Source organism: Protopterus annectens, chromosome 1.part0 (genome assembly GCF_019279795.1).
Source record: "Protopterus annectens isolate FY-2018-M chromosome 1.part0, PAN1.0, whole genome shotgun sequence".
Taxonomy (NCBI): domain Eukaryota; kingdom Metazoa; phylum Chordata; order Ceratodontiformes; family Protopteridae; genus Protopterus; species Protopterus annectens.
The window spans coordinates 678,152,688-678,167,532 of NC_056725.1; the positions used below are offsets into that span (position 1 = coordinate 678,152,688).

Sequence of the window (14,845 nt, forward strand, 5' to 3'; positions counted from 1 at the left end):
GTGTTTAACACACACACACACACACACACACACACACACACACACACACACACACACACACACACACACACACACACACACACACGGTACAGGGTTTGATTCAAACCTTTGAAAGGGAAAATGGCCCGCAAGGGCAGTTAGTCTTGTAATTACTTATGAACCTATGAGCTTGTGTGCCTGTTAAAGCTCTTTGAAAAAAAAATTAATCATGCAGTTTGTGGCATACTGTGATAGTTCCTGGTCTGCAATGGTTTTCCTAATTTCATTCATGCCTCAGTATTTCTGCAGGCTTTTGTTTTCATCAGTAATTAGTTTGCACCAGCTGCCATTATTTTCATGTTTTTTTTTTAATTTACTTATTTGTTAACTGTGCAGGAATTGATCTATCTTAGACACTTTTAAGCCGTCATCCAGGCTATAAGGACAAAAGTAAATGCAATATATTTGGGCAATTTACAGTAGACAGTCAACCAGTATATTTAGGGAGGTGAGTGGAAACCAGATCACCTGGAGAAAGCTCATGTTATCACTACACAGGTAGTGATGCATGGAGAGGCTTAAACACCAGACTGTGAAGCTGTGAGACATAGATGTTAACCACCGACCCAATGAACTGCCTATATATATATATATATATATATATATATATATATATATATATATATATTAAAGTGAGAGCCTTGGTCCTCATAAATGATACATTCCTGTTTTAATCTTAAGTAGACGGAGAATTTTAAGAATTTGTTTTGAGATGCATTTTGTTGAGTGCCTCTTAGCATCACTTGTAATACCTCCTTAACATGAGATGACTAGAAGGAGCGTATGAGCAGCCCAGACAGCAGAATGGCAAGCATAATGCATGCTTGGCCACTGATAACAATTAGCATAATGTATAGGGAAAAAAATGAAAAGCAGGATATTGTACGACCTTACTATAGTGAAAAGAATGTTCCATATAGTGCCATTCCATGTGGCTCCATTTGTCATCAGTGGTAGGAAACTCTGCAACTGTAAAATAACAATAATTATAAATAGTTTAAAGTCAAACTGAAATCTAGTATATGTGCATATAACTAAAAACACAAATACGCAAGGCTGAATGGTTAAGAACTGGTTTAATAAGTAAAAATAATAAAAAGATTAGTACTTTTGTTCTTCGGTTAGAAAACTTCTTCACATCTGTTCTTAACCATTCAGTCTTGCGCAGTTGTGTTTTTAGTGGTTTACAATGTTATTTTTTGTTGCCGAATTTGATATGTGCATATATCACCAGGTGATGTGACAAGTGTACTGTTACTGGTCTTTCTATAACTCGAGTGCAGTTGTTTTAATTTTTCATGTCATGCATTATTTTTTCCAGGCATCCTCGAAGTCTTGTACTGTGTCCTGATAGAAAGTCCTGAGGTACTCAACATCATTCAGGAAAACCACATCAAATCCATTATCTCTCTTCTGGATAAACATGGACGAAATCACAAGGTATACAAAAGTATATTAGAACAATGCACTTCTATGAATATACTTGAAATTTGGCGTTATTTCACATCATGGTTTTAAATTGTATTAGTGTTTAACAGTCAGAAAATATTTAGTTAGTTGGGATATTTGATGAGTGACTACATCATCAGCTGCCTATACAGATATACATCAATGTGTCAGACATTAAGTGTAGAGGACGTGGGAATTGTGCAATAAAAAGGTGAAACAAATAAAGAAATATCACACTGAATTCCATAGGAGAGTACAGTTTGCAACACAGCAAAATGTGGATGTCATACAAATACAGTTAAATGTTAAGTAATCAGACAAGCCCCAGCAGAAATCAAACTAGACAGAATGTTGGGTTTCAATGAAAGGGTGATAAGTAAAGCAACTGATACTGCTTTAATATGAAGTATTGACTGCAGTCCTTATTTGTAGCACCATGAATGTTTCTTACAAGTATTATGAAAGATTAAAATAAATCTAAAAAATAATAATACAGGACTACTCAAATGGCTATGAGTGCAGAAGACCTGTTGTATCCTGTTGTACCCTGAATGCAGGAATAAGTAAGGCTTTATTTTCCATAAAAAAACAATAGAAAATACCATTAGTGTATTCAAGATCGTAACACAGGCCATGCAGAAGTGTACTAAGTCATAGCTCAGCAGGACTATATTAAAGGAATTAATCATGGCAGGGAGTGCAGTACAGTAGGGTTTCCTTTTAACAGCACAGAAGTTGCAGCCTAAAGAACCATACACTTTCCCATAGAGTGAGGGAGTAAAACCAAATAATATAAACCACATTTTCTGCCATGGCTTATTGCAGTAATAATACTTGTTTGCAGTCATGTTCTTGCCTGGATGCGTGACCTTAAAATTAGCCAACCTAAAATATTTAAATAGTAGCACTTAGGTGTGAGCAGGTATCCTTCTCAGTGGGTACATGCTACATAGCTGTAGTTACATGTAAAATGTATAAACCATTTTACCCATAAATAAACTATCACCCATAGGCATTAACACATCAAATAATAACATTCTTTAGTTTAAATAAATAAGTCAAAACAATTAATGTTATGTTGTCCTATCTCGCCATAATTCTTGCTGGTTGGGGTTCAGAGTTATGGTGAGTAACTTCTTATTTTCCAAGTAAATATGCAGAAAGCTAAATGCATGCACAAGAAGTGACAATAGAACATTCAAAAAAACAAATAATTTTATTTAACATTTGTTAACCGTGAAAGTCCAACTTGGAACAAAGCCAGTTTTCAGTGGATGCCTGGGGAGAAGCATTCCAGACGCATGTCTTTGTAACATGGGAGGAAACCAGAGCATCCAGGGGAAACCCACACGAATACAGGGAGGACATGCAGACTCTGCACAGAAGGCACTCCAGCTGAGAATTGAACTGGAGAACCTCTTGATGTGAAGCGACAATGCTACTGCTGCACCACTGTGTCATCCAAAAAAGATAAGGTGAAGGTTTCAAACCTTGCACCCTTGATACAGAAAGTAGCTTGTCAAGCAGGAGCCCTGACCCTCCTCACTAACTGACGAATAGTCAGAAAAAAGATCAGTTATCATCTAAGCTAGGAGCTACTTCCTCCTGGTTAAAGATATGCAGGACCCTGACCGTTTCAGGCAAAAATGGACTTTTCATATTTCTCAAAAACAGTATAGTTGAACTGTGTCTCCAAGGGCATGCTGAAGCCTGTAACTTCTGTGCTTTTGCAACTGTGCCTTTTAATTGACTAGACCAATGATGGCAAACCTTTTGGGCTCAGTGTATCAAAAATTTGGAAAATGCCTATCTTGTCTCTGCTGGTGTGTCACCCCCCCCCCCGACAAAAGAGAAACAATTCTTTACATATTCATTTATTTAAAAAATTACAGTCCAATCATGTGTGCTGCTTTGTATGTGACTTACAATAGAGAAAACAAGTTCTCCACTGATAGTTTGGCTTAAAATAGTACACCAAAAAAATTACACTACCTTTAAAAGTAATTTTGAATTGAACTGAAAAAAATATGGAACACATTGCATTTGATTTGATTAACATCAATTAATGACTTTTTTTTTGCTGAGTTATAAGAAATCAGTGCAGGGTCATATATTTCTTATATTTTTGTTGATTCAGTTTCTTTGGTAACCTGGATGTTGGTGAATGCTGGTGTGTCACCCAAAACGTGGTGTGTCACCTTTGACATGCATGTCATAGGTTTGCCATCAAAGGACTAGGATTAATAGGCAGTTTCTCTGTTTATAAGTCACCACACAGAATTTCCTATGATTTCAGTTTGAATTTAGATGATTCCCTTCCTGACTCCACAGTTACATGTCCAAGGGAGAAAGATATTATTCATCAAGCAGAGTCCCAATAAAGAAATCACCATGTCACTTAACTTAGCAGTCTTCAAGTAGCAGACACTGCAGTTGTGCAAATGGTCAAAACGCAAGGGTTTTGCTTCTTTTAGAAAATAAATGCATATATTTCTGCAGTAGGAAATGGGCAGTTATATACCATTTTGCACATTTTGATTTACATATTACATCTCACTGAAAAAGGCAATTAAGATGCAATTTGTACACTTTTATCTTGATTCAGTAAAGCTTTAATACAACTTTTAATGGAATTTTATAAGAGCAGACCCATCGTCTCTAAGGCTATTAACAGTTCTCAAAGAACACATGGAAGTAGAGGGTTGGAAGATGAGTGGTAGACCTGTTGGAAGGCTGAAAGGGGTTAATGTTTGTAGGAATGGTAAGACACAAACAAGTGAGATGGACAGGCTTTTGCTAAGGATGAGGATATGGAAGTCATTATGGATGTCTCAGTAGAAGATGATTGACCATCATGTCTCAGCAGTTAATAAAGCCTTCAGTACATCTTATCTAATTTCCTAAAGCATCGCCATTAGATTCTTTGTAGTGTATTTCATCAAACCCTTTACTGAATAGAATGTACCTTTTGGTGTTTGTCTAAACATATCACACAATTTGAGAGACCTCAGAGATTCATAACTGGTAAGGTCAGTGGCCACAAAAAATGTAGTTATCAAAACAGAAACACACTGTTAACTCTCTCTTTCTCTGGGACATGTTATGCTGACAACTTCTGTACATGGTGGGGGTATCCATATGTTTATAGGTTCTGACACAGAGTGGTAGTAGGCTGGAGAACTGTTTTCAAGCAAGATATGGACTTGTCATGGAGACTGTGCTTGTGAGAGATGTGGAAGTAGCAAACAGGGACACAAAATTAGGTCCAGGTTAGATGACACACTGAAAAAAAGTGGAAATGTAAGCTTATGGTAGAGACAGAGTGGATCTTGGGAATATTAAGGGGTCTTGGGAATATTAAGGGTCTAGAAACACTGGCAGGATCAGTAAGGTAGGAAAGCACTAAGGGGGTGGAGATGGGAGTATTTCTTGAAATAGCATGATTTGTAAAGGAAGACATTTATAAGCGGGAAGGTGATGGAGCGGTTTTAAGCTGACATTAGAGCAGGCCATTATTATTACAGAGTAACACTTAGGAAGGTGTTGTTAATGCTCACATCTTACTGATGTAATGTACTTCTGTTTGTAATCTTCATTTGTAGAACATTGATAGTGTTTGATGAATGTCTACTGAATATAGTATGAAAATTTAAAGTTTAATAAAAATGTATAATTATACATGTCAAGCAGAGCTCCTCTTTGGCCCTCTTCAAAAGGAACCTTGACAATTGGATGGGAGAAAGGAAATTCACCCCGGGATCATGTCAGTCGCCCTGCTAGACAGGGGTCCAAGGAAGTAAATAGTGTGGGAAGAAATAGCCAGGGAATTGTTATGGCTAGGCTTGTATAGGCCCTAGGGCCGATAGCCTAGTACCAACCTATGAACCTAAAAAGGAATAATTTTCAGAAACCACTAATAATATTTGCCACACTGATATCAAAATATGGTAATATTCAGCCATGACTCTTCTAAAACATGCATTTCTAATTTGGATCTTGGTGGATAAAAATGCAATGTCAGCTAAATCATTTTGTTTGATACAGGTAAATAATGAATTTGGCTGACTTGATTTTGTATAAGCATAGATCGTAGCAAAAATCCATGTCTTTTCTTTTGCATTGTCTGAAAGGTAGCACACCTACTGGGTGATGGCTATGAATACTACCTGGCATCACTTCAGAGGCTGTAAAGCTTATTTGTGAGTAACAAAAACCAAAGCAGAATAGTAGTTAAAATTCAGAAATAGGCAGCTAATCACAATGTCACTCTGCAAATCTGGCTGAATGATTCAAAAGACAATACAGACTCCCTTTAAAATAAAAAAGCAGTTTAATTCTCACTTAGAATTTGGAATTAGCGCTTTCATCCTGTTTAACAGGACTTCTCCAGATTCAGTTAAAACACCTGTCTGTATATAAAACAGGTAGGAATATTAAGGCTAACGTAGAGGACAGTAGGAATAAAGGAAAGTATGCAGGAGACAAGGGGACCAAGAAGTGTGGATGTTGTAATCAGCGTGAATACGTATATCTCAAAGGAGAAATACAGCTAGAAAATATGAATCAGACTAAGGTCATCTTTCAGTATGGGAAGTGTAGTACAAAGGGTGTAGTTTATTTGGCCATGTGCTCCACCTTTCCAGCATTTTATATCGGGGAAAAAAATTCTGTTTTTTAGGAACCTGACTCATCAGCACTACTATGAAATTAGGAAACAAAACAGGAAGAATGCTTTAGGCACATGGAAAGTAACAACATCTGTAATACATTCAGATTTGCCATTTTGGAAAGGGTACACTTTAACCCAAGGGGTGACAATTGTAAGTTATTATTAGAAGAAAAAGAAGTTTTTTGGCAGTTAAAATTAAATGCTTGCAACCCCCAAGGACTTAATGATTTTATTGCACTAAAGCCAGTATTAGAGGCTATGATATAAAGTGTTTCTTTTGAAAGTGATTTCTTATAATTCAGCTTCTTGTTTATTTTATATTTTTTTGTAATATTCCACTTCAGGTGTCTTATGTTTTTTGTAAGGGAAGCTTTCATTGTTGTAAATAGTTTTTTTTAATCTTTGATTTTATTCTTTGCCACAGGAAGTGTGTTTAGATAAGTATGATGTAATTTCCTGGTTCTAGAAACTATAAAAGGAAGTTGGCCATCTTGTTTTAATTGAATCTGAAAAAGTCCTGTTAAATAAGATGAAAGCACTAATTCCAAATTCTAAGTGAGAATTAAACTGCTTTTTTATTTTAAAGGGAGCCTTTATTGTCTTTTGAATAATTCAACCAGATTTGCAGATTGATGCTGTGATTATTTGTGAGTAGCTATTTTAGGGTATTTGATGTACTGTATGTTGGTCTTTTCTTGTACATAGTAGTTTTGTCCCAAACCATCTGAGCTATGGGTGTAGCTCCTGCAGATTTGCTTTTCTGGTTGTCATGGAACATTTAACATTTCTAAGTATTATTAAGTTATTATTTCTAGTACCTGCAAAGCTGTCTATTGTTGTAGCTAATTATAGCTACTATGAGCATGTATCCCTTTAGTCAAAAGATAGGTGTGTCTGTGTGTGCGCTTGGTGGAGAGAGAGGTGTCTGTAAGTAAGACTTCCAGTAAATAAATGAGAATTCACGTGTTACCTCTCTTACAAATGAGGTCTGTTGCTGTTCTGTTATCTAAAATAAATGTAGATTGATGACTGCATTCCAAAAGAATTAATGCAGCATTGTAAAGTCTGTTTACTGAGAATATATTGTTATTTGATTTATAAAGAAGGCACACTCCAAATATACATAAGCTAGGGAAAGAGGTAAAAGTTTATACAGTGACAGCATGTGCTTTACTACACAAAAAGTGTTACTCTCTGGGACTTGCTTAAGAGTGATCTCATAACATTCAGTGTTATGGAACCACACTGTATAGTGTATGTTGAGTCAGTCACACACCAGCCAAAGTCATATGGATGCATGTCATAGGACTGGCTTTTGGTGAAGTTGTAGAGTAGTGTTGGAAATACGGACCAGAGAAGCTATCAGAGTTATGGAAATGCATAACAGGAAGCACAGTGAATGAAGACACACACACATACAAGCACACATGCACACACCCATTCATACATGCACTACTAAATGTTGGTTTGGATGTAATGGAAAGAAAACTGGAAAATAAGAGAACTGAGGGAAGGGAAATAAGAGGTTTTCCAATATTTATGTTAAGCACTGGCATTTTATTTTGAAATGAAAAGTTGCATTATAGATTGGTGAGTTTACTTAAAAATTTCTTTTAAAGTATGAGAGGTAGCTTTAAAAAACATATTAATATGTAAAAGTAACTCTTTAGGACACAAGTTTTATGAAATAGTGAACCGGAGAGACAGAATGAGAAATCTGATTTACTTAAGACTGAGGTTATGGTGCTTATCGACTTGTGAGGATTAGAAGTTGATTGAAAGTGAGGTCTAAAGTTAGACTTGATTTATTTTTATGTAATGGATTGCTTAGACTGAGACTGAAACTGGCATACATATTAATGTTCAGAGTATGTGAAGCAGACTGAAAGCCTTGCTTAAAAGTAAGCAGTAAGGGGACTGTAACTTATGCTATGTCATAGGAATCCTAGGAAATTCAAGGCTGCTGAGACTTGTGACCATTACACCTTGCCATTTTCCATCATAGCCTGTACCTCTCTTCTTAAGAAGGGCTGTGCCAGTCATGTAGGGGTGAGTTTTTGAATACTCATCCAATTATCTAGACCCCATTTGAAGGAAAACAATGCGTCACACTCCCTTATCTGTAGGATAAGTCTATTCCAGGTGTGAGGGAGACACTGATTAATGAATTTTTTTCTCTATCTTGTTCTATTGATTTACTGAACAAGGTTTAGATCTTTTATTGTGGTACTTGTGGGATTGTTAGCTTTATGAATGCGTAAGCCATTATTCCAGAAAGGTAATTCTTCTGAGTTTCTTTGTTCTGTATCCCTTTTCAATCCCAACTTATCCAGATCCCAATTTCAAGGTTAGCATCACTTGTTTTTTACATGTGAATCCAACCTCTGTACTAAAAACCAGTTTAAGCAAAATAATATTATCTGACAAGACATGGTTTCCAATAATACGTTTGATATGGGGTGAAGGGGATAAAGCCATTGAAATGAATGAAATTACTTCAAATAAACTGCTATACAATATCATTCTACAGGACTAGGTCGTTTTAGTAATATGGTGGGGTTCATAGGTGTGTACTAGGCTAATGGCCCTAGAGCCTTTACAAGCCTAGCCCAAAGAAGTGCCCTGGCATCATGCTGTTCGGCGTTAGTTCCCAGTGCCTCTATCAAGTAGAGCCACTGGAGTGATCCTGGGGGGGGGGGGTGAGCTTTCTATTTCCCATCCACTCATCAAGATTTCTGTTGAAGAGGGCCAGTGAGGTGCTCTGCTTGACATGTATGGGAAGTCTATTCCAGAGCATGGGCAGTCTCTGGGTTATGAACCTGTCCCTCCAGCATTTTCTGTTGATTGTGGTAATGAGGTTGAGGTCTCTGGAGCGTGTGTTACACAGGGATTGGGATTTCTGTAGATGTAGCATTTCTAACAGAGCTGGGTCAGACATTGCTTTGTAAGTCAAGCAAAAATCACCTCTTAGTAGACAATATTAGACAGAGAATAGCTGGAGTTTTAGTCTGTCCATGCCGGACGTATTTAAGGCCTAGGATCCTCTTCATGAGGTACTGTTATGGACTTTACAGTTGTTGGATGTGTCTAGTTAGGTACATGCCAAATGGGGCATTATACTTGATGATTTGCCTAATGAGGGAAGAGTAGAGGGAGAGATGACCTCTTTCTTCCTGGATGCAAAAACCTTGCCACTAGTAATACCCCTTTGGAAGAAGTGCTGCGGTGTTACCGCAGTGTAACAGAGCTTTTGAAATGTGGTGCACCCGAGAGTGTGCTTATTAAACGCAGGTTACTGTTTCCAAACAGCAACCTCAGAACCAAATGCACACTACTCAGCTGTAGAACGAACTCTCAGAAGTGCCCACGCCAACCCTTGGTTGGAAAACATGGATTCTGCCCCAAAAAGACAACTGAACACACAAAAACGAAGACAGGAAAGACGCAGTCAGACTCTCATAGGAAGTCCATCACGTTTATTCGAGCCATCAAAGTGCAGTTCCAGATATACAAATTACTGTCTTCAGAGATATCTTCAGTACAACTTAGGAGGAATCTTTGACTGTTGTGAATATATGCTTGTCTACCTGATAATGATAAGCAATAGGGAGACTATAGAAAATCCCAGTTGACAAACTAAAACAGTGAGTGCAAAGTACACACAGAATAACAACTTGGAAAAAAAGCTAACAACCATAAAAATGTTTGTAAAGCTAGAAAGTAGCACGTACAGTTGTGACTGATGCACTATGGGAAATATTCAAATTACCCCAAAAGGATAATACATGTTACAGCTATCATCTAATAATAAAGAGGGAGGTTAGGCTATGCTTTTCGTCTAAAATGTCATCAGGATGGCTATGGAATCCTAAAGTAAAACTAACAGGAAAGACTAGAAGAAACAACCAATAAAACAAAATAACAGATTACAAAAACAAGACTACAGAAACAAAAATGGGCAGATAATAAATGGGAAAATAAATTAAAACATAACATGCTGGCCTGCTAAGCATAACAGCTTCAAATTCCATGTGTTGGACCACATCCCAAAGACCCCGTACAATGGCGATTACAACTCATTGCTGGAGAAAGGAGAACTGGGCTGCAGATTAGATTACAATCTAGAAAAAGACCAGGATTTAATTATGTGGAGTCTGTTGTCCCGGTGCTAAATCTTTGAAAGATTCAACACATTCTTCCAGCATCTCCATACTTTTAGATTCCTTCTTTTGCTTATTTTGTTTCCCTGGTGAAGTTTGCCTGTTGTCATGGCTTGTACTTACATTTTTGTTTTTTTACCTTAGGTGTGCTTAACAGGCCAGCATGTTATGTTTTAATTTATTTTCCCATTTATTATCTGCCCATTTTTGTTTCTGTATTCTTGTTTTTGTATTCTGTTATTTTGTTTTATTGGTTGTTTCTTCTAGTCTTTCCTGTTTGCTGTTTGGAAACAGTAACCTGCGTCTAATAAACTCACTCGTGGGTGCACCACATTTCAAAAGCTCTGTTACACTGCTGTACCACTGCAGCACTGCTTCCAAAGGGGTATTACTAGTGGCATTTTTTCCTCCCTGCTGGGAGGCTTATACCCCATCTCCTGAAGGCTACTTCAAGGATCCTGGATGCAAAACCCTTGGTAATGAGATGTGCCACATAGAAGGACTTTCTGACCACAGTGGCAATGTGGTGGTCGAATAAGAGGTTGCTATCAGCCTCTGTCCCCAGATCTCTTATAACGCCTTCAGTGTTCAGTGGGCTCCCATCGATGTGGTAATTAGCGGAACTGAGTTTTTCCCAAAGGGGATGACGCATTTTTTGCCATTAAGCTTAAGGCCATGGTTTCGAAACCAGTCATTGGTCTAAGTGAGGCCTTTCTGTAGGATGTCTGCATCACTTGGAAAGTTAATAATGGCTCCCAGCTTGCATTCGTCTGCGAACCTGGTCAGCCAGAGTCCCTCCGTGTTAGCCTGGACTTCTGAGAAGTAGATGCCAAACAGGAGAGGACCCAGGACTGATCCCTATGGGACTCCACTCGTGACTGGTCGGCAGTCTAACTTAGAGTCCGTTACTTTCACACTGTGGGTTTGTGAGCTTTATCCTATGCCCCCTTTAGGAAATGCTTGAAAGATATTATTTATTTATTTATTGGCATTTGTTAACCAGGATAGTCCACTGGGCCTGGAAGAGCCCATTTTCAGTGGAGGCCTGTGGAGAAAAGCTCCACAATGCAAAGTATTTTATATAAAATATATAGTATAAACTATAACAGTTGACAAAGGTTAAGCATTCACAATTGAATAGCTCAATAAAACGTGCACAGGAAAAGTAAAATAAGAATTGTAAAAAATACAGGTGAAAACAGGATTTCACAATAGCTGCGATTGCACAGTGATTGTAATACAAGGCGAGTCAAATTCAGATATGAGGTAAACATTGTGTGGCACCTGTCGTACGGTTGTGGGAGGCATACAACATCGAAAGGTTAATAGGTGTTAACAGAAAGAAGGGAAGAAAATGTTGAGTAAGTGAAAGCAGGACCAGAGTCAAGTGTTATAGGGTGAGGGGTTGGAGCAAGAGCAGGTCCAGATTGTAGAAAGGCAGAGGTGAAAAGAGCTTTTGAATGAGAAAATGTTTTGGTTAGATCTACTAGATTAGGTTATGAAGTTCCCCTAACTCAAATGTATTGCCAAAAACTAGTATTTAAATGAAATGAGAAGTCTGCTTATTCAACATTAGTACATATATGCTTTGCTTTGCAGTCTGCCGGTTGTGAAGACAAGCCTAGTTTATTGCAGACACCTCCTACTCTTACTGTTCGTGGTTACTATAAGTTCTGAGTTTGTTGCAGGTGGTTCAGAGGCAGAAAATATAAACATTTTATGAAGTTATATTCATATTTTATGTTTTCTGAAAATACATATGTATTTTTTTCATTTAAGTAAATGTGAAACAGCATTCCCATGGTGTTTATGGCATTCTGGGTCAGACTTGATAGGAGTAGCAAAATTTGACACGTGAATGACTGTACACAGAGTCCATGGGAAGCAGCAGGATGTTAAGAAAGCATGACAGTGAGATGGTTACTCACATGTTCCTTTTCATATAACTTAGGTCTTGGATGTGCTTCGCTCTCTCTGTGTCTGCAATGGTGTGGCTGTTCGGTCCAATCAGAACCTCATTACTGAAAATCTGCTACCAGGTCGTGAGCTGCTTCTGCAAACTAGTATCATCAACTATGTTTCCAGGTACTCAGTTACTGAACAGATATTTTACCAGTGTTTGGAATGGTCACATTCTGTGTAAGAACAGGTTGCAGATATATATGGCAAAGCATCTTGCGGCTCCTCATCACTTTTCTGTGCACTAAAGTAAATTTGATAGCAGCTTATTCTGTATTAGCTCTATTCTAACTGCCCTTGTTCTTTAAGATTCTTTACTGTTTTTCATATTAAACTCAATGTTTTAGTATTTCAGTTTATTTTAATTTCACATAATAGAGGTTGTATCGTTTACACAGAGCTGTTTCTGCTTCATTTTCATTTCTTACTCAAAGGTGAGGAACTTGTGGCCCATTCATGTCTTTTTAGATGGGAACTCCAATCTCCACTGGGGATACTAGTATGAAGTGTGCATGCTTGGCTTGCATGCCTAACCCTTATTCTTAAGACAGGAGATCAGGCATTGCCTCAGTAGTTCTGCACATCCCCTTACTAGTTTATCTAGTGCATCGGCTGCTGATCAAATATGCCATTCTGGCCAGTACTCAGGGCTTTACCCCCTTGGTGGCTTGGAGCAGATTACAAAGATGTATTCTTCCCTGGCTGTGATGGCCAAAGGTTAATCAGCCTGGGATATAAACAAAACAGACCTGAGAAAGACTATGTGGTCACCTCTGAGAAATTTCTTTTACAGAATGTTTTAAATGTTTAACTATAGCATATACATTGTTACAGTGTGCTGTATATTCTATTATTAATTCCTTAAAAGAAGTGACCCACTCCCTAGAATTCTGACTGTATAGTTTGGTGGTCAGAACTTAAATACATTCATTCTTTCATTCTAGATTTCCTGCTTCATCAAATCCAGGGTCCCTGGGAAGATGGATTCTGTCCTTGTAATCACTGGGTGCAAGGCAGAAAAACTAATCCTGAATGGGGCAGCGACCCATCACAAGATGCACACACTGACTCTCATTTACATGACACATCCAGCTCTGGGTAATTTAGATGATCTCCGATTCACCTGTGAGCATACTTTTGGGATCTGGGAGGAGACCTGAGCTCCTGCCAAAACTCATGTGCACACATGAAGTGCATGAATGTTCTGCACAGAAGACATGCAAGTTCAGAACTGAATTAGAGAATGAAGTTCAGTGAGGTAACAGTGTTAACTTTTATGCCACTGTGCTGCCCACTTAAATAACAAACTCTCTGTCTCTCTGTTATTTACCTTCATATTAGGAGCAGTGTTTAACTCAAGACACAAGACTGTTACCATCATAGGAACTTACCTCCCCCCAGGAAACAACTTAACCATAATAGAAAATCTACTGTACTGGATATTCACTAATTTTACCCAGGTAATCATTGTCCTTGGTGATTTCATCCTACACTAGCTTACATGCTCATCTGAAAACCAATCTAATTTTATAAACCTCTATAATTTCACCCAAACTGTTCATTCACCAACCCACATTAACAAATGTTCTAACAAGCAATCCATCCTAGATTGGATTCTTATAAGTTAACTTCAGATTACGCCGCTGGTTGCCTTCCTGATATTCTTGGTGACCATGCACCAACTTTCATACTCAGAAGAAAACGTCACCCCGTTAGTAATATCATCTTCAAACTAGTTTGCAACAAAAAAACTTCTCTCATCCTTTATTTAACAATCTTCTCCGCAGCATGAGTGGACCCCCCCCTCAAAACCTTCCAGCTCGATCTTGCAGTCCAATATTTCAATGATGTTTTCTTGAATATACTTAATAAACTGGCCCCCTTTAGGAAAATTCATACCAAGTCCATACATTTACCATAGCTACCACGCAACTCCAAACCCTTACTAAAACAACATGACAAAGCCTGGTCAACCTTTCACAAGACTAACAACACAACCGATCTGCTAGAATATAAACAACAGCTGAACCAAGCTAAAAAAACTAATTCTACTAGACAAAAAAGCTTTTTTCTTTAAATCTTAGCAGACACATACACATAACTCCACAACATTCTGGCATTGCATTAACCACCTCCTAAAACCCAGCAAATCTTCCACTCCCCCCCCCTCCCCCACGGCAAATGTCACACATTTCAACTCACACTTCATTAACTCTATAACATCTCTTATACAAAATAACCCCAGTGTGCCACTAACCATGCCAAATACCATCAATTTCCCCTAACTCATATCAGCAGTCCAGACTAGCTACATCAAAATGCTTCTTACAAAGCTCAAACCCTCATCCCCTGCTGCCGACCTTCTCCCAAATGAATTTTTAAAGCTAGCTGCTCCTTCTGTCTGCTATCTTGTATTTATACTCCTTAATCATTCCATCTCTGAGAAGTATGTCCCCACTATCTGAAAAATCACACATATCATACCTCTCCACAAAGGTGGCCCATCCACTGATTTTTCTAACTACCTTCTATTGCTGTCCTCTCTCCTAGCTAAAATCCTGGAAAAATG

The 14,845-nt window shown here is 38.0% G+C and overlaps 1 protein-coding gene across 1 annotated transcript in view; it reads left to right on the forward strand.

The window, feature by feature from the left end:
• The window catches only part of LOC122794026 (ryanodine receptor 1-like), a 2,146,276-nt gene that overhangs the window by 520,065 nt on the left and 1,611,366 nt on the right, over window positions 1–14,845 (forward strand). The window contains 2 exon segments of the mRNA XM_044062140.1: window positions 1,361–1,479; window positions 12,269–12,402. Of these exon segments, the coding sequence (XP_043918075.1) occupies window positions 1,361–1,479; window positions 12,269–12,402 (253 nt within the window).